Source organism: Bidens hawaiensis, unplaced genomic scaffold (assembly GCF_021521415.1).
Source record: "Bidens hawaiensis isolate Kalapana, Puna unplaced genomic scaffold, B.hawaiensis_p1.1 tig00026628_1, whole genome shotgun sequence".
Taxonomy (NCBI): domain Eukaryota; kingdom Viridiplantae; phylum Streptophyta; class Magnoliopsida; order Asterales; family Asteraceae; genus Bidens; species Bidens hawaiensis.
In genome coordinates, this window is record NW_027494286.1 from 41,082 (window position 1) to 65,908 (window position 24,827).

Sequence of the window (24,827 nt, forward strand, 5' to 3'; positions counted from 1 at the left end):
CTTTAACCCAACCCGGAACCAGTTTTGACGTCCGACCAACTTCAACCGAACCTGAAACCGGTTTTGACAAACTTTAACCTAACCCGGAACCAATTCAAACCCTGAAAACTAGAAGTGCACAAAATACCCGGTTCCGGACCCGACCTTGAATCGTATCCTACCGTACCCGACCCACGGGTATGACATGGCATAGGATTTCTCCCCGAAATTAGAACCGGCCCGACCCCAATCTCGAAAAAAACCCGTTCAAATACCCGAGTATACCCGGAACCAGTTCCTACATGACCCGGTTTTGACTTTTATCGACTATACCCGGAACCGGTTTATAAAAATACCCGGTTTATGCGCCTCTACCGGAACCGGTTAGATCCGGACTATCCAAATGAGGCCCAAATTCACAAAAACCAAAGCACTCATTTTGAATCATAAAGCCCACCCAAGTGTAATATCCTCCCATACGATTCACGTAATTCTATTGTACATTTCATTTCAGATTATTATTCTTATTATATTATCATCATCATCTTCATCATCACTTGCACAATACACACCAAATTCATTCACCTCTCGCCGCTTAATTTAATTTCACTAATCACCAGAAGCTTCGATCCAAATCCGATTCAATTCATCTGCTGAGCCTTTAGATCTGCCCTAATTTGTTACTTCACCGGTTTGTAGTCTTTCCGTTACGTCATTTATATGTTATTATCAACCAGATTTAAGTTTTAATTCTGTTATTCGGTTGATTTGTTTATGCAGTGATGAAACGGTTACGAGAGGATCCTCACGGCAGCTCTCAAATTAGACGGCCGTTTGCTGCTGCTGCTGCTGCTGGTGGTGCTGCTTCTCGAGGCGAATCGTGAGTTCTCGTGTTTAATCGGTTTGATTTTGTGGTTTAGGATGCTCATTTGTGCTCTGATTGTTTGTGAATTTGAATCTGATTAGGTTTTGTAGGGTTTAGGTTTCAGTTTGATTGATTTAGGTGATGTTAAATAGATATCTCTCAAATTAGGAGGTAATTTGCTGTTTCCGAGGAGAATCGTGAGTTCTCGTGTTTAATCGGTTTGGTTTTGTAGTTTAGGTTGCTCATTTGTGCTTTGATTGTTTGTGAATTTGAATCTGATTAGGTTTTGTAGGGTTTAGGTTTGAATTTGATTGATTTAGGTGATGTCACATGCGTTTTTTGGAAAATAGAATTGTGCGATTTGAATGAATTGTGTCGGAAACCGCCTTTTACGGAGAATCGTGAGTTTTCGTGTTTAATTGGTTTGATTTTGTGGTTTAGGTTGCTCGTTTGTGCTTTGATTGTTTGTGAATTTGAATCTGATTAGGTTTTGTAGGGTTTAGGTTTCAGCTTGATTGATTTAGGTGATGCTACATGTGCCTTTTGGAAAATAGAATGGTGCGATTTGAATGAATTGTATCAGAAAGCGCCTTCTACGGAGAATCACAACTTCTCGTACTTCTTGTGTCTAATCGGTTTGATTTTGTGGTTTTGGGATGCTCGTTTGTGCGTTGATTGTTTGTGAATTTGAATCTGATTAGGTTTTGTAGGGTTTAGGTGTGGGCTTGATTGATTTAGGTGATGTTACATGTGCTTTTTGGAAAATAGAATTGTGCGATTTGAATGAATTGACCGGAAAGCGCATTTTACGGAGAATCGTGAGTTCTCGTACTTCTCATGTTTAATCGGTTTGATTTTGTAGTTTAGGTTGCTCATTTGTGATTTGATTGTTTGTGAATTTGAATCTGATTAGGTTTTGTAGGGTTTAGGTTTGCGCTTGATTGATTTAGCTGATGTTAAATGTGTTTTTTGGAAAATAGAGTTGTGCGATTTGAATGAATTGTGTTGGAAAGCGCATTTTACAGACCAATTAGGCTTTTGTTTCTTGCCTTTTAGGATAATGCGACTAACTGATCATTATGAATCTAAATGTAATTAGTCAAAGGTAAATTGAAAGTTTAATTAATATTAGTATCATTTACGCTAGTGTTCATTTATCCAATGTGGGCATGATATGAGATCTTCTCAAGAAAGGGGAACTAAAGCCCAAAATTTGCATAGGGTAAAACATCACTTGACATCGAACAGCTTCAGAAAATTACATAAGGGCTATTAAATGATTTTAGGAACACAATTTAGTCAACAAATTGACTAGTATCCTTATCCTTAAATACTATTATCAGAAAGGTTTTGCGTATGTGATTCTTAAGTTATAACGTATCTTTTCATGTGATACATTTTTGTGGAATGCTAAAACATTAAATGTTCATTTATTCCTTTTTAAAATTATAGATATGGCCAACCACAAGCCGCAGGAGGCAATGAAGGAACAGGAGGGGCGGGTGTAGGAGGCGGTGCTGGTGCTGCTGCTGGTGGTGATGGCGGCAGCAGTGCGCAGAGACTTACAACTAATGACGCGTTGGCATATCTGAAACAAGTAAAAGATATGTTTCAAGACCAACGCGAGAAATATGACATGTTTCTCGATGTGATGAAGGATTTCAAAGCCCAACGGTAAATACTTTTCTGTTGGAAGACTGACCACATTGACCTCGGTTTGACCTAAATAAGAAATTATTTGGTGCAGAATTGATACTACAGGTGTCATAGCAAGGGTGAAGGAATTGTTTAAAGGCCATAATAATCTAATTTTTGGGTTTAACACTTTTTTGCCCAAAGGTTATGAAATAACTGTCATCGAGGATGATGAGACCCCACCTAAGAAATCTGTGGAGTTTGAAGAGGCTATAAGCTTTGTAAACAAAATAAAGGTGGAGCTGGTTTTTATATTTGTTGAAAGAAACAACAGTAGTTTGAAATTTTGGTTATAATTATGCTACCCTTTCGTTTGCAGAGACGCTTTCAAAATGATGATCGTGTCTACAAGTCGTTTTTGGACATCTTGAACATGTATAGAAAGGACCATAAGGGTATTAATGAAGTCTATAGTGAGGTGAGTTTTTGTAAGCTTACATAAAGTTTTATGTAGGCTTTTATAAAGTTGTTTTTTATTTTATGTAAGCTTTTATAAAGTTGTTTTTTAGTGGTATATAAGGTAATTTTTTTTTATTTCACTCCTTGGAATCTGTGCAGGTTGCTTCACTCTTTGATGATCATCCCGATCTTCTAGAACAGTTCACAAGATTTTTGCCAGCTGCATCAGCCGCTGCTTCTGCACACCATGCTTCCTTACGAAACTCCCATCAACGTCTTGATGAGCGAAGCTCAGCCGCAGTCCCACTCAGACCGGGACAACATGATAAGGTATTTTGGATAATTTGTCAGTCTCAGTATATCATATGTATTTTTTCTTTTAATATTTGCTGGTAAGTTTGTAAACGAACCGATCGAACACGAACAACACATCATTGTGTTCGTTCTTCTAACTTTAATTGAATAGACAACCGTACACGGACAGTTAAATGAGGTTTTCTTGTTCATATTTGTTCGTTAAGAAAATGAACATTTGTGTTTTTTTTTTGTGTTTGTTCGTTAACCATTTTGTTCGTTAATAACATGAATGAACAGTTAACGAACGTAAACAACAACGAACGCAACTTAACATATAAAAGAACATAACTGAGCTAAAACCGGTTAAAAGGTAAATGTGAACAACAATGTGTTGGGCTTAAATGTTAAAAATTTTGAACTAACTATATTTTAATGGACCTAAAAAAATTGAATAAATATATTAATGGACGAACTTAAGCAAAAGTAAATTAACGAACATGAACGAGTATCGATGAAAGAACGTAAACAGACGTTCATGAAGTCATGAACACAATTGAACGAACGAGACAAGTGTTCACGCTCATTTGTAAATAAATGAACCAAAAAAACACTGTTCATGTCGTTCGTTTATTAAATAAACATGTGTTCAGTTTACATACAAGCCTATTTGAGGGGATTAATATTCTTTTGCATTAGCAACAGGGCCAGAGAGACAGGCTCAATGCTAAACGGGACCCAGGTGCTGATTATCCTGATACGGACGATAAAACAATGATGAAACATCATAAGGAGCAGAAAAAACGCTGTGACAGTGAGAACAGTAGGAGAATTAATGATCAGGATTACAAGGATTCTGATCTTGATGGCAACAGGGATCGTCTTGAAAAACGAAAATCTGCACGGAAAGTTGAGGATTTTGGGGTACCTTCAGGTTCAGTTCCATATGATGATAAAGATGCCATCAAAAGTGAGTAGATGATTAACTTATCAGTTGTTGAATTTATACATATGCTTTTCATTTGTTGAATTCTTTAACATTATGGTATTTGTACATTATAGGCCAGTACAGCCAAGAATTTACTTTCTGTGAAAACGTGAAGACCAGATTACGGAATCCAGACGATTATCAAGCTTTTTTAAAATGCCTTCATATCTTTAGCACAGAAATAATCACCAGGAAGGAGTTACAGAGCTTGGTACATCACATATCTTGTGCTATACGTTATTTGCTGTAAAAGAAGCCTTACATGTTTTGTTTGTGGAATTAGACAATTTAAATTTGACATATTTTTTTATGTTACATTTTCAGGTTGCTGATTTACTTGGGAAGCACACAGATCTCATGGAAGGATTCAGTGCATTTTTGGAACGTTGCGAGAACATTGGTGGCTTTTAGATTATTATTATTATTTTGTTGGGACTTATTATTTCTTTGTGAACTCATTTTCACCCTCACTAATCTGTTTTGTTTGCAGATGTGTTCTTAGCTGGTGTGATGGACAAAAGTACGTGCTGCTTCTTTTTTCGATTTTTTGTTTCACATTTTTTTATTGTTAGTTTACGATTTAAATGGGTGTAGGTCTGTAAACGAACTGAATTTACAGTGAACCATTCATGAATCGCTCGGTGGAAAGTTCATTTATTTAATAAATGAACAAACATGAGCATAAGTTTTTGTATATTTAGTTCAACGAACGACATGAACTCATGTCTCGTCTTTTATGTTTGTGAATGTTTGTTTACATTTGTTTTCAATTCGTTTATGTTCGTTTATTTGCAATCATTTATGTTTGATACTTTATGTTTGCTTAAGTTCATTCGTTAATATATTCATTTAATTTTTTTAGACTCATTGCATTTCAGTCTAGTTTGAATGACTTATTAGGCTCAACACATTGCTGTCACATACTTTTAATTGGATTTAGCTCAGTTAAATCGTTCATCTATGTTCATTTACGTTTGTGAACCCTTCGCTTATATTGTTAACGAACAAACATAAATGAACACGTTCATTTTTTAACGAGCGAACACGGATAAGAAAACTCGGTTCGTTTAGTTCGTGTTTGTTCAGTTCGTTTACAAGCCTACATGGGTGTGCACTTTGATTGGAGTAAATTCTCATCATTTCACATGTTTCTCATGTCAGAAACTTTGTGGAATGTTTCTAAGTCAACAAGAACAGAGGAGAAAGAAAGGGAGAATAGGCGTGAAACTGACGCTAATAAGGAGAAAGACAGGTGCAAAGAGAAGTATTGGGGGAAATCCATACAAGAGCTTGACCTTTCTAACTGTCAGAGATGCACTCCCAGTTATAGACTTCTTCCTGATGATGTAAGTCTATTGTGTGTTATGACTTTTTCTACTGTTATTTGGTAACTTACTTTCATGTTAGCTTATATATGTATTTTGTTTTTTGCAGTACCCGATTCCATCAGTAAGTCAAAGATCAGAGCTTGGTACTCAAGTACTGAATGAATTATGGGTATCTGTGACTTCTGGTAGTGAGGATTACTCGTTCAAACATATGCGTAAAAACCAATATGAAGAGAGCCTGTTTAGATGTGAAGATGACAGGTAAGCTAACATTTAATAGTGTTAAGTGATGGGGTTAATTTCATATATCCCCCTCAAAGCTTGGTATGGTTTCATGTTAAATATATCCATTTTTAAATTTATGACATTTATACCCCTCCCATAAAACTTGTATTAGCATATGAAAAAATGATAATTTTAATGGTCATATAAGTATTGTATTTAATGAAATGGGTGTATACGCATTTTAAGCAACTTGAATGGGTATACTTGATACTAGTTTTTTTAATTGGGTGAATATGATACTGCTAGTATTTAGGGGTACATAAGGTTTCCCATAAAAATATAAAGAAAACGGGTACAAGTACATATCAAATTAAGTTTGTTTTTTTATGGTACCTTTTAAGGTATGAGCTAGACATGTTGTTGGAGTCTCTTAGTTCAGCAGTTAAACGTGCCGAGGAAGTACTAAACAGCATTAATGATGGTTTGATTAGTTGTGATGGTCCCGCCCGTATCGAAGACCACTTCACTGGTATAATATTATTTATCTTTCTTATGAAATCCTATAATTCAATTATGAATTTTTATTATTATTTCATGTAATTTTGTTTAAAATACTTGTAGCTCTGAATTTACGTTGCATTGAACGTCTATACGGCGATCATGGTCTTGAAGTACTGGATACACTGTGTAAGAATCTATCTGTTACATTGCCTGTTGTATTGATTCGCCTGAAGCAGAAACAAGATGAATGGAGAAAATCTAGAGTAGATCTTGACAAGGTTTGGGCTGATGTTTATGCAAAGAATCATTACAAGTCACTTGATCACAGAAGTTTCTATTTCAAGCAACAAGATTCAAAGAATTTGAGCCCAAAATGTAAGTTAATAAGTATTTACTGATTGCACAGTTGACTTGTTTCTCTCTTTTATATAATGTTACTTTTGTTGTCTTTATAACTAGGCTTAGTGGCTGAGATCAAAGAAATAAAGGAAAAGAGTCAGAAAGATGACGATGAACTCCTTATAATTGCTGCTGCAAAGCGACACTATATAATGCCACATCTTGAGTTTGAGTTTGCTGATATGGATCTTCATGAAGACTTGTTTAAACTAATTAAATATTCATGCGATGAAGTTTGCACTAGCAAGGATGAACTGAATAAAGTGTTAAGACTTTGGACTACATTCTTAGAGCCAATGCTTGGTGTTCCTTCTCGGCTCCACAATTCTCCAAATGTTGAGGCCAAAAATGAAGGTGATGTTGATGGAAGTCCATGTGGCGATAGTGATACTGTTAATTCTAAGCAAGGAAAACCATCCTGTAATGGAGATGGTAATAATATACCAAAAAGAGTATGTTCAAGCAAGGGCATTTTGGTAAATGGAGGTACTTTGTCCAAAGAAGGTGGATCTAATGAAGTTCATTCGCCTCAGGTTTGACTTTATTTGTTCACCACGCCTTTCACTTATCCAATGACTTATCTCATATCTGATATTTTTTTATCTGCTTTACAGCATGGTGGCATCTCAAGATCACTAACAGTGGCAAATGGAAATTATGCTAAATTTGAGAAAGAAGAGGGAGAGTTATCACCAACTGATTTTAATGAGGTTGTTTTTGCTTCATACGGAGATAATAACGGGTCACATGCTAAGGCAAAACATAGTATGGAGATTGATTTAGATGCTGATGACGGGGATAGTGAGAATGTTCCGGATGGTGGTGATGAGGTTTCAGGCAGCGAGTCTGCTGCTGCTGATGTGTCAAGGGAAGAACAGGAAGAAGATGGAGAGGAAACAGAAACTGATGGAGAGATTGAGGGAATTGAAGGTGCAAAACCACTGGCAAAATATGTGGTTTCTTCACTACATAATGGTGTGAAAAAAAATTGTAACGTCTTTTATGGAAATGAATCCTTTTATGTTCTTTTTAGGCTTCATCAAGTAAGTATATACAGTTTCCTTTTTTTATTTTCTTTCGGATTTGTTTTTTATTTATATTTTATAGCATTATATACTTGGATATGTTGCCAGGTATTATATGATAGATTATTGTTGGCTAAGCTTAATTCGGTTTCTGCTGAAACAAAGTGGAGAGCTACTAAGGACACCTCCCCACATGATTTGTATTCTAAGTACTTCAATTCCACATTTTTATCTTTTACTCAGAAGCTTATACCAAATATTTTTTCTCACTATGATTATACTTGGCAGATTTATGAGTGCTTTATATAATCTGCTTGATGGATCTACTGACAATACAACATATGAAGATGATTGTCGTGCTATTCTTGGAAATCAATCTTATGTATTATTTACTTTGGATAAACTTATATATAAGCTCGTGAAACAGGCATGCATCTATTAATCTTATGCCTTCAAAACTTGTAATATAACATGTATACCTAAAACCTGCTTTAAGATCACTGTACCTTGTGCATAAAAATCTTGTATTTTGGGTACATATATATGTATATGATATTATGTAGGTTGCGTGTGGTGTATATGAAGTTTCTTCTTTTCATTGATGTCTCTTGGAAAAAGGTTCTGACTTCTTGTTTATGGATGCAGCTTCAAGCTGTTGCAGGTGATGAGGAGGACAACAAACTAATTAAGCTATACAAGTATGAAAGATTCCGAACGCCTGATAAGTTTATTGATTCTGTATACTATGAGAATGTACATCATATCCTTCATGAGGAAAACATATACAGATTTCAGTTTGTAAGTTCTTTATTATTTATTTTTTTTTTTGATGTTTTACTCTGTTAATTCTTTTCTTTTCATTTGACATGTAAGTGTTTTTGTTTATTCACTACATGTTTTGCAGTCTTTTGGATCGAGTTGTTTAACCATCCAGCTTATGAATGATTGGAATGAAAAGGCTGAAGCCGTCCCGGTTTCTATGGATTCCAAATTTGCTGCTTATCTTCATAATAATTTTCTTTCAGTTGTGCCTGGAGAAAAGGAATCTGGCATTATGTTGCAAAGGTGAACCCCCCCCTCACCCCCACCCCACACATCATTGTTGAGTTTGACGGGATGCAGGTGCCAGTTTATTTTATAATGATATAATTCTATCAACGTGCAGAAATAAACGTAAATTCTCAGACATGGATGAATCATCTGCTATGTCTGTTGCTATGGAAGGTGTTAAAGTGGTCAATGGTTTGGAGTATAAGATGTCTTGTTGCTCGTCAAAGGTACTTGTTATCATTTGCATTACTTTATTTATATGCTACTTCCATAGATATTATGTTTTTTTTTTCATTTATTAAATTGCAAAGAGGCGTCTGCTGTTTTCTTCATTGTTTCAGAGTACGCCATTCTTTCTTTGTTTGCATCTTTTTTCATAAGATCTTTCTATCTATTTGTTGCAGAATCAAAAGAATGTCTCACAACACCCATATTGAACTCTTCAAATAAATGAGTCTTATTCTGGACACAAAAAATGTGATTTTGTCTCGTGTGTGCACAAAACTATTAAATGACCTATTGAGTCTTTACTATTTAGGGTGGCAAACTGATGTTTCCTATCTACTTTTCTTATTACATTGTGTTTGAATCCTGGTTCTCTATTGGGAAATATTGATACATGTTTTCTTTGACTTTCTAAAAACCATATTTCTTTCAGTTGTTTAGCAACTTTTTACCTAGTAAGACTATACTGGTACTTTTGGTGATCTTTTAATTATCTGAAGTAAGTAGAGCTATAGCGGATTTAGTAAATAAAAATCATCACAAAATAGATGAATGCTATAAGAATGTTGCACTGTGCCACAAGTTGGCAACACACTGGTTTCATCGTTTAGTGTAGTGTTTGCCTAATTGCTATTTTCGAGCTATAATTCTAACATACAATTAGGATTAATGATATACCAATTAGGCGTTGTGTTTGGGTTGGATGCTTCTTTAGATTTTATATATTGCTTCTTAGGCTGTACATATAGCTTATTAGGTTGTACACATAGCTAGGTTGCTTTTGGAAGAGTTTCTTTAGGTTGTACATATAGCTTCTTAGACTGTGAATAGAGGTTCTTTGCATATTATATTGCATATATGTTTTTATTATCTAAATTTTGGGTGGCCAATGGTTAACACTGTAGTAGTTATTATCTGGAATTAATTTATAAATACTGTATGAATTGTGTTATTTGCTGTTTTGAATTACTTTCCTTATTTATATTGTGCTTTTATGTTCTTTATCTTAATCTACTTTCATGCTAAGCCATGCATTCTTGTGAGATTATTGAAAGTAAAGAAGGAACCTTCATAATTCATTAATGCCAGTATTTTGTAAAACCAAAGTTTTCATTGGCCCAAAATAGTTACAAGGTGAAGAAGCAATTATGGAGAAAAGATATTCGCAGAACATAATATGCTGAAATTTTAACAAACAACGAGAAATGACATATAAGAAAATAGGTAGAAAGACAAAGTGCCTTTAGGTTATGATAAACAAACATATGATTCTAGGCATGTAAACGAATCAAACGTTTAGTGAACCGTTTAGCAAGAAGTGTGTTGATGTTTGTTTATTTAATAAATGAATAAACATCAACACAAGTTTTTGTTTATTTAGATAAATGAACGAACGTGAACAAATGTCTCGTACTCTCGTTCGTTCATTTATGTTCGTTTGCATTCATTTATGTTCATTACTATGTTTGTTAAAGTTCGTTAATATATTATAGGACCATTATTTTTTAGTCTAGTTCTAACTTATTAGGTATTAAATTTGCTTTAATTGTTTCTAAGTTAGTTTATTTATAACTAAGTTCACTACGTAAGTCGTTAGCTCTAGCTAGTTGGAACGCTCTACGTGAAATCAATATCTGTCTATACAATGCCAAATTAGAACTAACGTTAACACGAGGTGAAACCAATGTTGTCAAGATTAAATCTTGCTCGAGATTGTTTTTGTTTTGTAAGATTTGGAATTTAGGATCACAAGTTGGAATTATCATCGAGCCGGGGGTCTCACCGGAAGCAGCCTCTCTATCCCTATGGGATAGAGGTAAGGCTGTCTACATCTTACCCTCCTCAGACCCTACCATAGCATTGCTATTGGTGGGATATACTGAGTACGATGATGATGATGATGATGATGATGATGATGATGATGATGATGATGATGAAGTTGGAATTATCATCATGCGATCCTACTTAATGGTCATAGTGTTTTTCATAGATATTGTACCATAGGGCTTCAAACTTTAATCATTATAGTAAATTAGTAGTTATACATTTCATAGGGATTTAGATTACTAACTTAAGTTATTAAGGTTCTAGATATATGTTAAATATTGAATTCAAACGACTCCATGAAATTTACTTTCTTGGACTACTTGATAAGTTTCTTTATATTTTGCACATTAAAGTTACTTTATATGTTACGTTTGAGCAAAATTGTGAAAGTAAGAATTTCAAAATTGCAAATTAAAGTCCCTCTAATCGGTGGTACCGGTTCCAAGTTGTTTAAAGTTCTTTTTTTTCATAATTTTGTTCGAATTAACATGTAGAATGACTTTAATCTGCAAAAATTTGTTGGAATTTAGTGAGAAAAAAATTATAAAGTGTGTTGGTATTTGATGATTTTTGCCCTTTGTTTTTTTGGTATTTGTATTTGTCTGTAAAGAGAAGACAGACGACGAATCCTGTTAGATCCGTAGAAAACATTACTATAGAGGGGAGGAGGGGTAGAGGACGACCGAAATTGACTTGGGATGAGAGGATTAGGCATGATTTGATAGACCTAAACCTCTCCGAGGACATGGTTGAGGATAGGAATTCGTGGAGAAGTAGAATTAAAGTTAAGGATTTTTAGAGAGAATTGAATACCTTAGGGCTTAGACTTAACTTATTTAGTCCACATACCATAATGGTATTTCCCTTGCATATATTATTATTATTATTATTATTATTATTATTATTAGCTTTTATATAGCTGTTAAACTGTGATCTTATTATTAATATTATATAATAATATTAATATTAATATTAATATTATTATAATTAGTAGTAGTTTTTATATAACTGTTAAAATTTGATTTCCTTTATTTTGCTTTATTTTCCTTTATTTTGCTTCATACGCATGTTCTTAGAGCCGAGGGTCTCTCTGGAAGCCACCTCTTTATTCCTTTGGATAGAGGTACGGTGTGCCTACATCCCACCCTCCCCAGACCCTACTTATAGCTTTGCTGTCGGTGGGATTTTACTGGGCATGATTGATTGATTGATTGATTGCCCTTTGTTTTTTTAAGCAAAGCTTAGTTCATTTGTGGTTTTCTAATTCAGTGATACAGGTTAAGCAAGATCTGATCCTATAGCCAAGATCGTATACTTTACGTCTTCACTTTACAAAAACACAAAACCGGTTTCACGTGATATATGCTTATAATTCTTAGTGGGCTATTAATAAATCCACCATGGTTTGTTTATTCAAGGGTTATTGGGCTAGCTTATGATTTTGGGCCTGACGTGTTCGGTATCCTTTACCTGAATATGTTTCATATCGATTAAGGTTATGGGCCTAAATTCGTAACATGATGACAAAAATGGTAAGAAATTTCATGTAGAAGCAACAGATCACAAAATACAACTACAAGTCTATGTGCATTCGTATAAACAGAACATGAATTATTTGCTTTTTGAGTAGAATAAAATCATGTGGTTTAATCCCGTATCTTACCCTTTTGATTATTTTGCTATTTTGTTCTGTAGTTTACATAGATCCATTCTAATCGGTCTATTGTTAAATGGGCTGAGGCCCACTACTTAGGCTTAATTATTCCTGTTACTGAATTTAATGCAAAGTTTCCGACGGAAACAACACAAAAGTGGCAAGAAATCTAGGGATGAACTTGTGTAGTTATATGATATACTTTCCATTGATGCGTGAATGATTCGCCATGTAGATTATAATGTAAATTGAATACAATCATTTCATACAATTATGACAGTTATAATTTAAATTGTATGTGGTATCCGCTAATAAGTTTTTATTCTTTTTTTAAAATTCTAATCAGTTAAGTGCTTGCAGATCTCCTACGTCCTCGATACGGTAGATTTCTTCATTCGCGGGAGAAGAAAAAAACGAAAAACTAACGGATGCAGGTCTGCATCGTACAGCAATGCTCAGAGAAAAATACAACGGTTTCACAGATTTCTAGAAACCTCTACTCAGTAGCTCTCAGTGTCATTTCTCCATGAGGTTTAAGGTACAGCATCTTTTGTTCATCATTTAGACTTTAAATTAATATAATACTCTGTTGACATACGCAATCTGTCATTCTGTCTCATGAAGATTGCAATATCTGATTTTTGGACTAATGCCAATTGTCAAATGTTACCATCTGGAAACAATTTTTTTTTCCATAAATGGGGACAGATCAACTTAGGTTTTTAAAATCTAATGCCAAAAACTAGAGGTTGAATGATTAATCTTGATAAAGTTTGAAGTATTTGAGTTCGAGTCGGTTAGGTGAGTTATTCAAGTTTATCAAGTTGTTTAAATTGATTATATTTATTGGTTTTACTAGGTTAAGTAAGTTTACAAGTCTTTTGAGTCTAGTATATATACTTATATAGTTTGATAGGGTCAATGATTATGTGTGGTTTTATTTTGAGTTTGATTATTATTAAAAGAGTCCATCGATTGTTCTTGGTCAAAATCATTTTCTTATTTTTTGACTCTTAATTATGGGCCAACAGAGGTGGTAATTTCAAACCATGTACTTTTTATTGGGCTGATTTGGGTTGCATTTATGAATGGGTCAAACGAATCAACTCAAATTTTAACTAAAAGGGGTAGGGGCCGAATGGTTAAACTCATAGTTATTAAATCCACTAGGCTTACTCAAGGCGCATAGACCTAGCTTGGGGCCTAGACGCAAAAAAATAAAAGCGCACTTAAAACAAATTAAAAATATATTATGTATTTGAATAATAATATTGTTCTGCAAATAAAATAACTAAAAGCTATTATATAACATTTTGTATCATCTAATCAGTACCGCCAGTCAAAGTTTAAATGTAATTTCCAAAACTTGAATAACTAAATGTTCAATTAGTTCTTTTGACATCTCTTAGATCTAAGTTCCAATAGCACTCCTTGCTTTTCTTTTGCTCGTGTTTTATCTTCTCATGTTCCTGTCGTAGACAATGCCTGAAGCACTCGCCTAGGAAGTAGAAGCGCATTTATTGAGCATCACATGAAAAATGGGCCTAGGCGCAAGAATAACTATGGTTAAAAGTCATTGTAAGTCTATTTTTAATGCATGCAATCTTCTAGTTTTTTTCAGTGATTTAGATTGTTAGTTTCATAAAATGACAAAAAGAGTTTTTATTGAGTCAATAAACTAGACCCGTTTCATTTTGACCCCTATATAAAAATTGGCCCATTTCAACTTTTACTTTACCCGCCATCTTTGCTAGGGCTGGCAGATTAGGTACCTGTTTAATACATGATTAAACCTGTTTAATAAAACTACATTTATACTTGTTAAATAATTAAAATTAGTAAGCTAGACTCCATTTCTCTTTGGTACATGAAACATACAACTGTGTTGTAGACATGAGATATAAAGTAGTTAAACAAGTCGTATTCATGTTTGATAACTGTGTTGATCACGTCTCTGACCTGTTAAACACGAAAAGACCTGTTCTCTCTGTTTAACCCAAAGATCAATATTCAAATATAAAAGAAGTCGCTTATTTCGGAACTATACGTGTATTTTACTAGTTATGTCATAGTCTATGAGGTATGTTACATGTACAATCCCTTTTGACACCGTGTTCAATGATGACAATGAGATCTTATGAATGCAATTAAAGATTCTATCTTCGTGTTTATGTTCTAGAATCTTGCTGGCACATATTAGCTCGCGACAATTGCTACTATAGGAACAAGTACCACGTGAAGTTCATACAAACAATGTTATACAAGCCATCAATTGTGTAAATATGCTTCTGGAGATTTCGTGTTGCAGCTGAGGTTTCTGCTCATCTAACCGCTTTTTATTGTTGCCACGCTCCCACACGAAGTACTCGTTTGTTTGTATTTTTTTTTTCTTTTTGTATTATTTATGTCTCCGATAGAGGGGTTTTTTTTTTCGATTTTGTAATGGCGATATTTGTTACAAGGTGGGAGGAAGGGTTTTCATTTTTTTCTCAAGAAATAGGAAAGTTTTTGCTCCATAAAAGGGGTATTCTGGGCTTTGTACATACTGTTAATGTTTCTTACATTTATGTAATCTTACAATTATTTGGCCGCAGAAGAGTTTATGATCTTTCCCATTTTACCTTTTTTTAGTGGTTTGCGAAACTTTATTTATCATATAAAACTTCTTTTATCGTTGGCTAAATGGGTTGATTTGTTAAGTCATATAATGGGTCACTCGTAATTAGAGGTGCAGAAACCGGGTATGGTCAACAAAAGTCAAAAATGGGTCCGGGTAGGAACCGGTTCCAGGGTATAGTCTGGTATTTGACCGGTTCCATCGGGTTTTTTCGGGTAGGTAGGGTTTTGATCGGGCATTGGAGGAACCGGTTCCACCGGGTCCGGGTACAGTTCTCGGGGAAAACCAAAGCCCAGCCCCTACCCGCGGGTCGGGTCCGGAACCGGTTTTTTTGTGCACTTCTACTCGTAATCATGTGTCTAGAAGAAGTCGTGTTGCGTTGTGTGGTTTACTGGTTTGTTGTCTCTCTTTCTTATGTAAACAAATTATAAGTGGTATGTGAGTTGATTTGGGTAATTTTGTTAGTTAAATGGGTTGATTTGGTCACTCAAATTATTGGTTACATGTGTTAAATTATAGTTTCGAGCGTGTATATCCAAATAGCCAACGGCAGCGGCTACGTCCGCTAGGTGACCTGTGTCCAGTGTCCACTGTATAATTATGCTGTTATTTGAAAAAAAATCGTTATTTTGTAAAATGTCTGCTAGGTGACCTGTGACTGTGACCACGTTGGCGAGCACAGTTAGTTTTAGTGTTCAAACAAACAGACCTAAAAAGATAGTCTTGCACTCTTACAGATGTGATGATCATATCCTAATCCAGTTGTGATTATAGGTGGCTTTGACAAACGTTTGATACTTGTTTTCAAGCACTTTGATTCACCTTTTCGGCTACCACCCGTCATCAGTAATTTCATCAAAATATCGTGTGTTTGGACTATTATGACGAAAATTCATCAATATAAAACACAAGGATACTACACATTACATTAATTATACGGTTTTAGATGATGTTTGATACTTGTCTCTTTACCCATATTGAAACCACACTCATACTAGTTTACCCATATTGAAAGTTGATATTTTAATTTGACATCTTATATGCTACTTATATTCCATGTCGGTGGCAACGTTAGTATTTAACTGGATCACGTGGCTGACTGCGGCAGTGCCACGTCAATCAATTTTATTTTACCTTTTCAAAATATGTTATTTTCTTTAGAAAACATGTTATTTTTTAGGCTTACTAATTACTGATTTATGTTTATGATTTACTGTTGGTATTGTCGATATCGACCAAATTCACGATCGTAACGCGCAGTTTCTTTTAAATATATAATTGTTGTGTTTCGGTGTTTACAAAGCTCATTTTTTTGTTTAGTTCCGGTTCCGTAACCCGATACCAACCAAATTCACATCGACTCCCAGCCCATCACACAGGTTTTTATCACCCAATTATCAGGCGTTTTAAATAAGTATATTTTTTTTATCATAAGCTATACGAATATCCATACTATCTAGACTTTTACAGTGTGTTTTCATGTTCGTTACCGTAACCAACCGAATATGCATCTGTATACGGCTACAACTAGGGCTGTTCACGAACCGAACCGAACGCGGACATGCTCATACTTGGGTTTGGTTTGAAAGCGAGCCGAACCGGACGGATTAAATTTAAAGAAACGAGAGATATCTTTATGCTTGAACTTGGTTCGGTTTGAAACCGAGCCGCTTGGTTTCGTACAAAGTTTCCAATTTTAAATTTCAAAAACTTCTAAATATCATTAATTCAAGACTTTCAACTCTAAATTGTCTAAAGTTCCACCTTTAAAATGTATAAAACTCAAAGTTAACAACAAAACATATATAAAACGAGCGACTATGGTTTAAATTTGAACTTTGAATTCAACACAAAAGATTGAAATTTTAAAAACTTTAAAAAAATAGTATATTTATATATATATTCATAAAGTTTATATATAAAACTAATAAATAGAAAATAATTCGAGCAAAACGAACCGAACCAAACCGAGCGAGGCTTTGCTCGTACTTGGATTGTTTTTAAACCGAGCGAGACTTTGCTCGAACGGCTCACTTCCAAACCGAGCTGAAATCGAACAAGCATTTTTCGAGCGAACAACAAACGAGCGACGAACATTTTGGCATGCCTTTCAAGTTTTCACTTTTGACAACTAATTATTAATTTTATACAAGTGGAGGAGCAATTTGTCAAAACCCCAAACATGTATATATAATAAACTCATTCATAGCCTCTGCATTCTCTTATAACCGTTTCCTGCAACTAACTAAAGCATCCATCATCATCATCAATGGCGTCTTCAACCTTCAACCGTTGGTTGCGGCCTGAGGTCCGTAGTATATCTTCTCAATCATCAATTGCTATGATTATTCTCTGTTTTTGCTGATTTTTACATTTCTAGGGTTTTTGAATGTATATAACTGTTTAATCGATAATTGAAGCTATTTGTATTATGGCTATCTGATCTAATAGATATGAGGATTTTGTTAGGTTTATCCTTTGTTTGCTGCGGTTGGAGTTGCCGTTGGAATTTGTGGTATGCAGTTGGTGAGGAACATTAGTGGTAATCCTGAAGTTAGGTTTGTTTCTATCTCTACATATAGATTTTATATATGTATATGCAAGTTGTTGAATTGAATAATTGCGTTTATCGTAGTGTTTGTGATTTATGTATGAGAAGTTAGGGTTGCGTAAATGTTGTATTTGAAAGTAAGTGATGCTATTTTGGAATCAGAATGAGATGATTAGATATATATGATATATTTATGTGAACAAATTTAGCCATCATTATTGGATCAATAAAAAGCTCAAAACGAACTGACTGCTGACTGCTGAGCCTTATCAAGTCGCATAAAGTTCGTTTAGTTATCGAGCTCTAGCCGTGTATGAGAATATCGTTTAGGCTCGTCGGGCCTTAATAAGCCTTATGTATTTTTAAGTTTTAACTCTTGTGGACTTCTATGTAATAATTTCACACTGCATAGCTGAGCTCGAAGTGAGCTTTCGCTCATTTAAGGTATTGAACACAAGCTCGCTCAAGCCCGTTTAAGGTTTTATCAGAATGTATAGAATTGTTTGAAAATGTATATAATTTAATTAATAAGTGATAAACATGTTGAGCTTTGGCTCGTGTAAGGTGCTGTACACGAGCTCAAGCTCAAGCTCGTTTAAGGTTTTCTCAAAATATGTAAAAATAATAAAAATGTATATAAACTAATTAATAAATGATAAATGAGCCGAGCTCGTGCTCTCATAAGTCAAAAGGAACCTAGTCGAGCTTGGGCTTAGCTCGACTCAGTTTACACTGCAGAATTGACTATTACATCTTCAATTTGCAGTAATGGATTTTGTGCACATCCAATCAATCCCTAAATTGATGTTTTGTAGGTGAATTAGTTTTTGCTTTGAGGTATATAATCTTGTTCATAACCTGATTTCGGAATTTAGATTCTTAAGAGATTATAATTTAGATCATTGTTCAACTTTCTGATATTATTTGGATCTTTATCCACTCCATTCTTCATTTGCTTTTGTTTCAAAATTCTGCAGTTTTGGTTCTTATTTATAAACTTGAAGCTAATTTATATAATATGGTGTAAAATATTAAAATGTAGAGTGACCAAGGAAAAAAGAAGTGCTGGTGTGTTGGATAACTTTGTGGAAGGGGAAAGGTATGCAGAGCATGCGGTAAGGAAGTTTGTGCGCAACAAGTCTCCGGAAATTATGCCATCCATTAACGCGTTCTTCGCAGACCCGAAATGAAGTGGTTTTGGGATCCAAGATTTATCAAAATAAAGTTGATTTGAGATTTTTCTTTTAAAGATTTAAAACGAAATTGTTACTGGGAAATTTTTTTAATAAGAACAGTAGGGATTTACTGTGGATCACCATAATTGGTGGTATGATTTATTTTTTGTTACAAGACATGTTGGAGAATATTGATATCATGATTTAAGAGATTATTGTACTTGTTGAAAGGTTGTGTTTTTTAGGAAATGTGTTATTTTGTAAGTTAATATACATATACTAGTCGAGTGCCCGCACGATGTAGCGGGAATAACATTTTAAGTTAAGGTTGTTGGCGAGCCAAGGCTAGCTTGACTCGAACTTTACATCAAGCTGACTCAGCTCGGCTCTAAACTAAAGCTGAAATCTTAAAGTCGAGATTGTCTTGATTATTTTGATATTTATATAACTTGAGTATTATTAATTATATTTTTGTAAAACATATAAAATGAATATAAAAAAAAGAATAAAGTTGAGTAATTTGGATATACACGATGGGTCAAAGTTGTACATTAAATAGTATAATATTTAATAAGTGAACTTTTTTTAATTGTAACAAGTTTATTTATATTTATTATCAAATAGATAAAGAGTTAGATATGTAACTAATGAGATGAAATTGTAACCATTTATGTTTAAAAAACTTGTACATTCATGCATATATTTATGCAGTAATAACTTGTACATTTCAAACCGTTCATCTGATTTGAAAAAAATTATATTGGAACGTAGACAAAAATAAGCCCGTTTAAATAGGTATGCTCGGATTTTTTTAAATCATATTTTTGTAAAACATGTTTGATTAAAATAAAAAAAAGTATAAAGTTGAGTTAAAAGTGGGTAAACATGAAGGGTCAAGTTGTAAGTAGTTCTTGAATTACAAAATTTGAGTAAAGTTGGGGTACCATAATTGTAACTATATTTGTTAAAACTAAATGAACGTTGGTTAATTGTGTTGAAAAGACTACTTTACCCCTAAACTTGTAAATTACTTAAAAACTTTCGTCTTAATTTACCCCTCTTTGATATATTATATATAGTAAAGATGAAAAAATTATAATGAGTGTGATACATACATGTTCCCACCTAAACCCATGTTACCAAATAAGCGGAAACAGTTTTCAGTTTGTGTTCATATTAATATTAGAATTTCTGCTTTGGTTTAGTTTGTCGATGTTTTGTTTATTAAAATTAAGGTTTGTTAACCTTGTAATCTGGAGATCACCCATCTCTAATCGGGTCACTATCCATTTCAATTTCAGTAATCAGTTCTTGATTTCGGTTCTTATCAGAGTGTTATGTGAGTTTAATTAGATGACCATAGAAAATCAACATATCAATGAGACAATGAGTAAAATTGGATTGATCCCCTCTTCCTGTTATTTTTCATTTCATGTTTATTTTAAGATCTTGTGCACTGTTGATTAAGATGACATGACGTTGGTTAACACGTCCGAAGCCGGTAATGAATTTGGCATAAGGACGCGTCCGAAGTCGGTTAATGGGTCCGGCACAGGTAACACGTCCGACGATGGTTAAACACATTTAAGGTCGGTAAAAATCATTTATGAAAAGCCGGTTAATGAGCCCGGCGCAGATAACACGTCCAACGATGGTTAAACGCATTTAAGGTCGGTAAAAATCATTTATGAAAATTAAGGTAAAATAGTCATTTAAGAACTTTTCAATTTATCTTTACCCAATAAGATTAAGGATGAGAAAATTAATTTTATCAAAAACACCTAATTTGGTAAATACTTTTTAAAATCCTCATTTAGATAAATACTTTTTTCTCCAACCTCATTTTGGTAAAAAAAACTCTATTTGAGTAATTGAGGAAATATGTAATATATATGTTTAGTAAAAGAGGAAATATGTAATTGAAATTTTTTTTAGTTTGAGTAAATATGCAAATTAAGAATCTTATGAATGACAAATATGTAATTAGTTTTTATGATTGATGAACTATGTAATTGATTACATGAGCATAGCAAAGAGAAATATGTAAGATCTCTTATTAAAATCTCTTTTTAATAAAAGAGTTTGTCCTTAAGAGGGCAAATTGGAAAAAAAATGGTATAACTTTGATATGATAAGCTTGTATGTAATTGTATTTGTTTCATATTTTCATTAGGGTGACTTACTGACTTAGTACTTACTGGTCCATTGTTTTTAATACAATACCGCCATTCGAAAGCAAAAAACGCTGCCGGTTAGAGGGTCACAAATGTTTGTTGGTTGGAGTGTCAACGATCCGAGCTCCAGCTTTTTTTGCATGAATCATTGTTACGAGCTAAGTATTTTGAAGACTGAGTTACTAGAGTTCCTCGTCAATTATGCGTCAAAAACTTTGAACTTTTCATACGTGGACCGGTCAAGGCCACTCCTTTGATACGCCTATGATAGAACAAAAATAGAACAAAAGTTGCGATTAGCGATGTAAACGAGTTGAGCTTGAACTAACTCTTTTGATATTTACTAACCATTTAAATATCATGATTATTTACATCTATAAAACACAATCTATATCTAATCTATGTTATTTAATTAGTTTATCACAAACTTTATATATAACTTATGTAAATATATATTTGAAAAAAATAAATAAAACTTATATTAATAGTACGCTCATTTAAACCTATAAGCATATTAAAGCTTCATAGATGGGCTAGATTAAGCCAATGGAAGCTCAGGCTCAGCTCAAACTCGTTTAAGCTCAACTTGCTTCGAGCTTTTACAAAGTTAATCTCGACTATTTTACAAGCAACTTGGATCATTTACACCCTAAATTTTGATGGGTCAAGAACCGGTTCCGGGTATGGTGATTTTTTGATTGCTTTTTCCTGGTTTTTGCCCGGCCGAATCCAAGTATTAACCGGGTAAAGTTGGAACTTGTTCCAAAGGGTCTAGTTTGGTTCTGAATTCAGTTACGGTTTCTTTGAAAAACTAAAACCAGGCTTGTAACATTGGGTTTTAATGTTGAAAGCCCAATATTTTATTCTCTCTCTATATATAATCTCATAATAAATCAGTTAACCGAACCGATATGAAAATCAAAACTGATTATGTAGAAATCGGTTTGAAACTAATTTATAATTTTCTACTAAAACCGGTTAACCAAACTGAAACCAGTTCTAACCTTTGTCGACCATACCGAACCGGTTTTGAGTTTTAAACCGGCATTTTGTGCACATCTCATCATAAAGTGTCTTGTTTCCAAAGTTTTCTTTTACAAAACCATCTCAAAACACACACACAAAAACAACAGCAGCAGCCATGGAAGAATCGAAGAGAATTGAGCACGAAATCGGAGGTCTGAAGAACGACGCACTTCGTTTCGGACTCAAAGGCGTAAAGAGTGACATCGTTGGATCTCATCCTCTCGAATCCGCCTTTCAATCGGTACAACATTATTATTATTATTATTATTATTATTATTATTAATTAATTAACATACATAGCCTCTATTCTATCCTGTTTAGTAGAATTTATGTTGTTAATTAATTAGTTAGCTGTTATATTTTGTTGATTAGGCAATTGTGAGAGAAGAGGTGATGAAGAAGAAGATACTTGCCAACACCTACGGATCGGCGTTTCCGTTGAGGCAGGAGTTTGATCGAAAGATACTTTCGAGGTATTCAATTCAATTCAATTGCTTGTGGTTTTAGGTTTTGTTTCAATATAGTGATTTGTGTAAATTTGTGCCTGTATATTAAAGTTGAGGTAAATTAGGGTTTTGTTTATCGGAAAAATTGATATAAGAAGGCTTAGCTCAGTTATGTGAAGTGTGACTGTGAACAAATGCTATCCCCATTTAAGAGCTGGCTAATTCGACAAAAGAAGTTTTTTTATTTCTTGATTAGGGCATATGTTCATTTTCGTATCATCTATGTTATACCTATGTTGTCAAAAGTCTTTGTTCACACGCCTAGGCAAACTGGTTTCAGCTAAATCCTGGAAATTCCAGAAAAAATTTGCAAATTCCGGGCAAACTGGTTTGAAACGTCAAAAATGGTCTGGAACCAACCTAAACTTGCCTTAAGCAAGCCACAGAACGTAAGTTTAGGTTATACGCCTTGTTTATCTCGGATCCTTGCTTTTCACTGCCTCGCGCCTAGGCTCAAGGCTCACCGTTAACGCCTTGCAACTTTGACGGCTATGGATTTTACAAACATCACGATGGATGTTGGTCACTCAGCTCAACCAAGGGACATATCATGGCTTGTTGAGGAAAATGGTTAAACCTTATCGCTGAATCCGATTTTTGGTTAAATAGCTTTTTTTCTGTATTTCATGCAAACGTATTTGTAACTGTGGCTGTGGCGATCTTCCATCAAACTCACTGCTTACTCTTAGTTTAGTGTTAACATTGAATAAACGATTGGAAACCATTTTCTCAATGTCTTGTTGTCAAAGGAAATCCGGTTACTGGCAAGTTAGTGAGTCTTTTTTAACACTTTTGGAGTTAGAAATCTGAAAACTAGTTTTCTGGAAGAAAAATGGGTTTTTGGTTTTGCTTGTTGAATGTTATAATATTTAATAGGATTGCAATTAGATCACAAGTGTCAGTAGTTGTGTATGTTATAATATTTAATTGGATTGCAAAATTGTCGACCATTTAAATATTTGTATGCAACAATTTGTACTTCATATAGTATACATGCTAACACTCTAGGAAAATCCTACATCGTTCTGGTTTGATTTTTGTTCTGGTTCTTTTTTAATTTTTAATACTCATCTTGCTAAACAGAATTAATATAAGTGTCCTTGTCAAATAGTTGCTTCTGCAAACATGTATATTTTAGCCCATATAATTTCTCAATAAGAGTTATGTATTTCCTTTAATGTTTTGATGTACCAGATTTCAAAGGCCTCCTGGGCTTATTCCATCCTCCATGCTTGGATTAGAGTCATATACCGGAGCTTTGGAAGATTTTGGTGTCGAAGATTACCTTCAAGGTAACGTATATTTGAGTCATAAACATTTACAGGAAGTTAGATCATAACAATTGTTCAATCTTTTGGAGTTTGTATTGGTTTTTGCTCTTTTTTTAAGGTTTGTTGATTATTCTTGTAGGTGTTCATGACACTGAAACAATGCGTGCCCCGGACATGCACCATGGAATGGAGGTTCGTGTTGGGCTTTCAAAGGGACCTGTTCATCCCAGTTTCATGTGAAACATGTCTGCTGCATCTATGGTTTTCTATCTTGTAGACACTTGTGGTTTGAGTTTGAATATGATCATGGAACGCTTTTATATAAACAATTTCGGATGTATGTTTAACCTGTTTTTATATGTCATTGCTAAGTAAGAATATTATTGAAGTTACTTTGTTTCTACATATTTAAAGATAAAGAAATTGAGATTTGAACCGGCTAGCTTTTTAGAAGAGATTGTTAAACAACTGGGTCATTGCATAGATTGGTTTTTAGTAAAATAAAATGTTTCTTTGCAATAAAATTTAAATTGTAAGTTTTAAGATTTTGAAATTGAGACCTTTGCTTCATCAATGAAAATGTTTGTCCCAACTAATATAAATTTCTTAATATAATATGTAAAGATTTATTTTTAAATTAGATTAAGAGATATCTGGTTTTTACTACAATTTGACCATTGAACTAGTAGTGTCAAAGTTTGATGATATACCCATTTATCTGAACATTGTGTTGAACTAATGATTCAGATTTATTGTTAAAAAGACAGGAAACTGCAAAACTTACTATTCATGTTATTTTCTTAGTTGCACAGCTTGCTGAAGTAGAAACATTAAACATTAAGGGTTTAAGATTAGATTTTGATGGTTTGACGGTTTACCGTTTGGCTCAAAACTTAGAACGATCCGTGTAACAATTATTAATCTATGGTATATTGGCTTTTATTAATCCCAACTATCACCTTTTAGTCGTTGCCAGCCCCAACTAACGAATTGATTTATGACGGTCACAACTTTTAACGTATTTGTTCCCAACGATCTGCGACTAACAGAATC

At 34.0% G+C, this 24,827-nt stretch overlaps 3 protein-coding genes across 5 annotated transcripts; all 3 read left to right on the top strand.

Moving 5' to 3' along the window:
* The first annotated feature begins 478 nt into the window (after nt 1–478).
* LOC143573752 (paired amphipathic helix protein Sin3-like 2) lies at nt 479–15,088 on the top strand. 3 transcript variants are annotated; one of them, XM_077058548.1, is made up of 23 exons: nt 482–670; nt 760–859; nt 2,297–2,518; nt 2,592–2,775; nt 2,859–2,957; nt 3,098–3,268; nt 3,938–4,202; nt 4,295–4,431; nt 4,545–4,620; nt 4,711–4,740; nt 5,382–5,566; nt 5,655–5,809; nt 6,175–6,302; nt 6,395–6,649; nt 6,734–7,206; nt 7,288–7,716; nt 7,807–7,907; nt 7,987–8,125; nt 8,344–8,496; nt 8,603–8,763; nt 8,864–8,975; nt 12,815–12,992; nt 14,634–15,088. In XM_077058548.1, the coding sequence occupies exons 2-22, from the start codon at nt 762–764 to the stop codon at nt 12,959–12,961; spliced, it is 3,720 nt and encodes a 1,239-aa protein (XP_076914663.1). In that variant the 5' UTR covers nt 482–670; nt 760–761; the 3' UTR covers nt 12,962–12,992; nt 14,634–15,088. The 3 variants fall into 3 exon arrangements, with proteins under 3 accessions (XP_076914665.1, XP_076914663.1, XP_076914664.1); XM_077058549.1 differs by lacking the exons at nt 482–670; nt 760–859 and having other exon boundaries at nt 871–2,518; nt 3,932–4,202; XM_077058550.1 differs by lacking the exons at nt 6,175–6,302; nt 6,395–6,649; nt 6,734–7,206; ... (6 more) ...; nt 12,815–12,992; nt 14,634–15,088 and having other exon boundaries at nt 479–670; nt 3,932–4,202; nt 5,655–6,126.
* A 2,143-nt stretch (nt 15,089–17,231) lies between these two features.
* LOC143573755 (uncharacterized) lies at nt 17,232–19,007 on the top strand. The gene is made up of 3 exons (XM_077058552.1): nt 17,232–17,379; nt 17,541–17,629; nt 18,665–19,007. The coding sequence occupies exons 1-3, from the start codon at nt 17,341–17,343 to the stop codon at nt 18,810–18,812; spliced, it is 276 nt and encodes a 91-aa protein (XP_076914667.1). The 5' UTR covers nt 17,232–17,340; the 3' UTR covers nt 18,813–19,007.
* A 3,075-nt stretch (nt 19,008–22,082) lies between these two features.
* On the top strand, nt 22,083–24,211 carry LOC143573756 (cyclin-B1-2-like). Its single transcript, XM_077058553.1, has 4 exons — nt 22,083–22,238; nt 22,370–22,470; nt 23,698–23,795; nt 23,914–24,211. The coding sequence occupies exons 1-4, from the start codon at nt 22,113–22,115 to the stop codon at nt 24,012–24,014; spliced, it is 426 nt and encodes a 141-aa protein (XP_076914668.1). The 5' UTR covers nt 22,083–22,112; the 3' UTR covers nt 24,015–24,211.
* The last annotated feature ends 616 nt before the right edge of the window (nt 24,212–24,827 follow it).

Coding starts and splice junctions, on each gene's coding strand:
- LOC143573752 (XM_077058548.1), top strand. CDS start 762: ATGAAACGGTTACGAGAGGATCCTCACGGCAGCTCTCAAATTAGACGG. Junction 4,203..4,294: donor TGATAAAGATGCCATCAAAA/GTGAGTAGATGA, acceptor TGTACATTATAG/GCCAGTACAGCCAAGAATTT. Junction 4,741..5,381: donor AGCTGGTGTGATGGACAAAA/GTACGTGCTGCT, acceptor TTCTCATGTCAG/AAACTTTGTGGAATGTTTCT.
- LOC143573756 (XM_077058553.1), top strand. CDS start 22,113: ATGGAAGAATCGAAGAGAATTGAGCACGAAATCGGAGGTCTGAAGAAC. Junction 22,239..22,369: donor TCGAATCCGCCTTTCAATCG/GTACAACATTAT, acceptor TTTGTTGATTAG/GCAATTGTGAGAGAAGAGGT. Junction 23,796..23,913: donor TGTCGAAGATTACCTTCAAG/GTAACGTATATT, acceptor TTATTCTTGTAG/GTGTTCATGACACTGAAACA.
- LOC143573755 (XM_077058552.1), top strand. CDS start 17,341: ATGGCGTCTTCAACCTTCAACCGTTGGTTGCGGCCTGAG. Junction 17,380..17,540: donor ACCGTTGGTTGCGGCCTGAG/GTCCGTAGTATA, acceptor GGATTTTGTTAG/GTTTATCCTTTGTTTGCTGC. Junction 17,630..18,664: donor AGTGGTAATCCTGAAGTTAG/GTTTGTTTCTAT, acceptor ATTAAAATGTAG/AGTGACCAAGGAAAAAAGAA.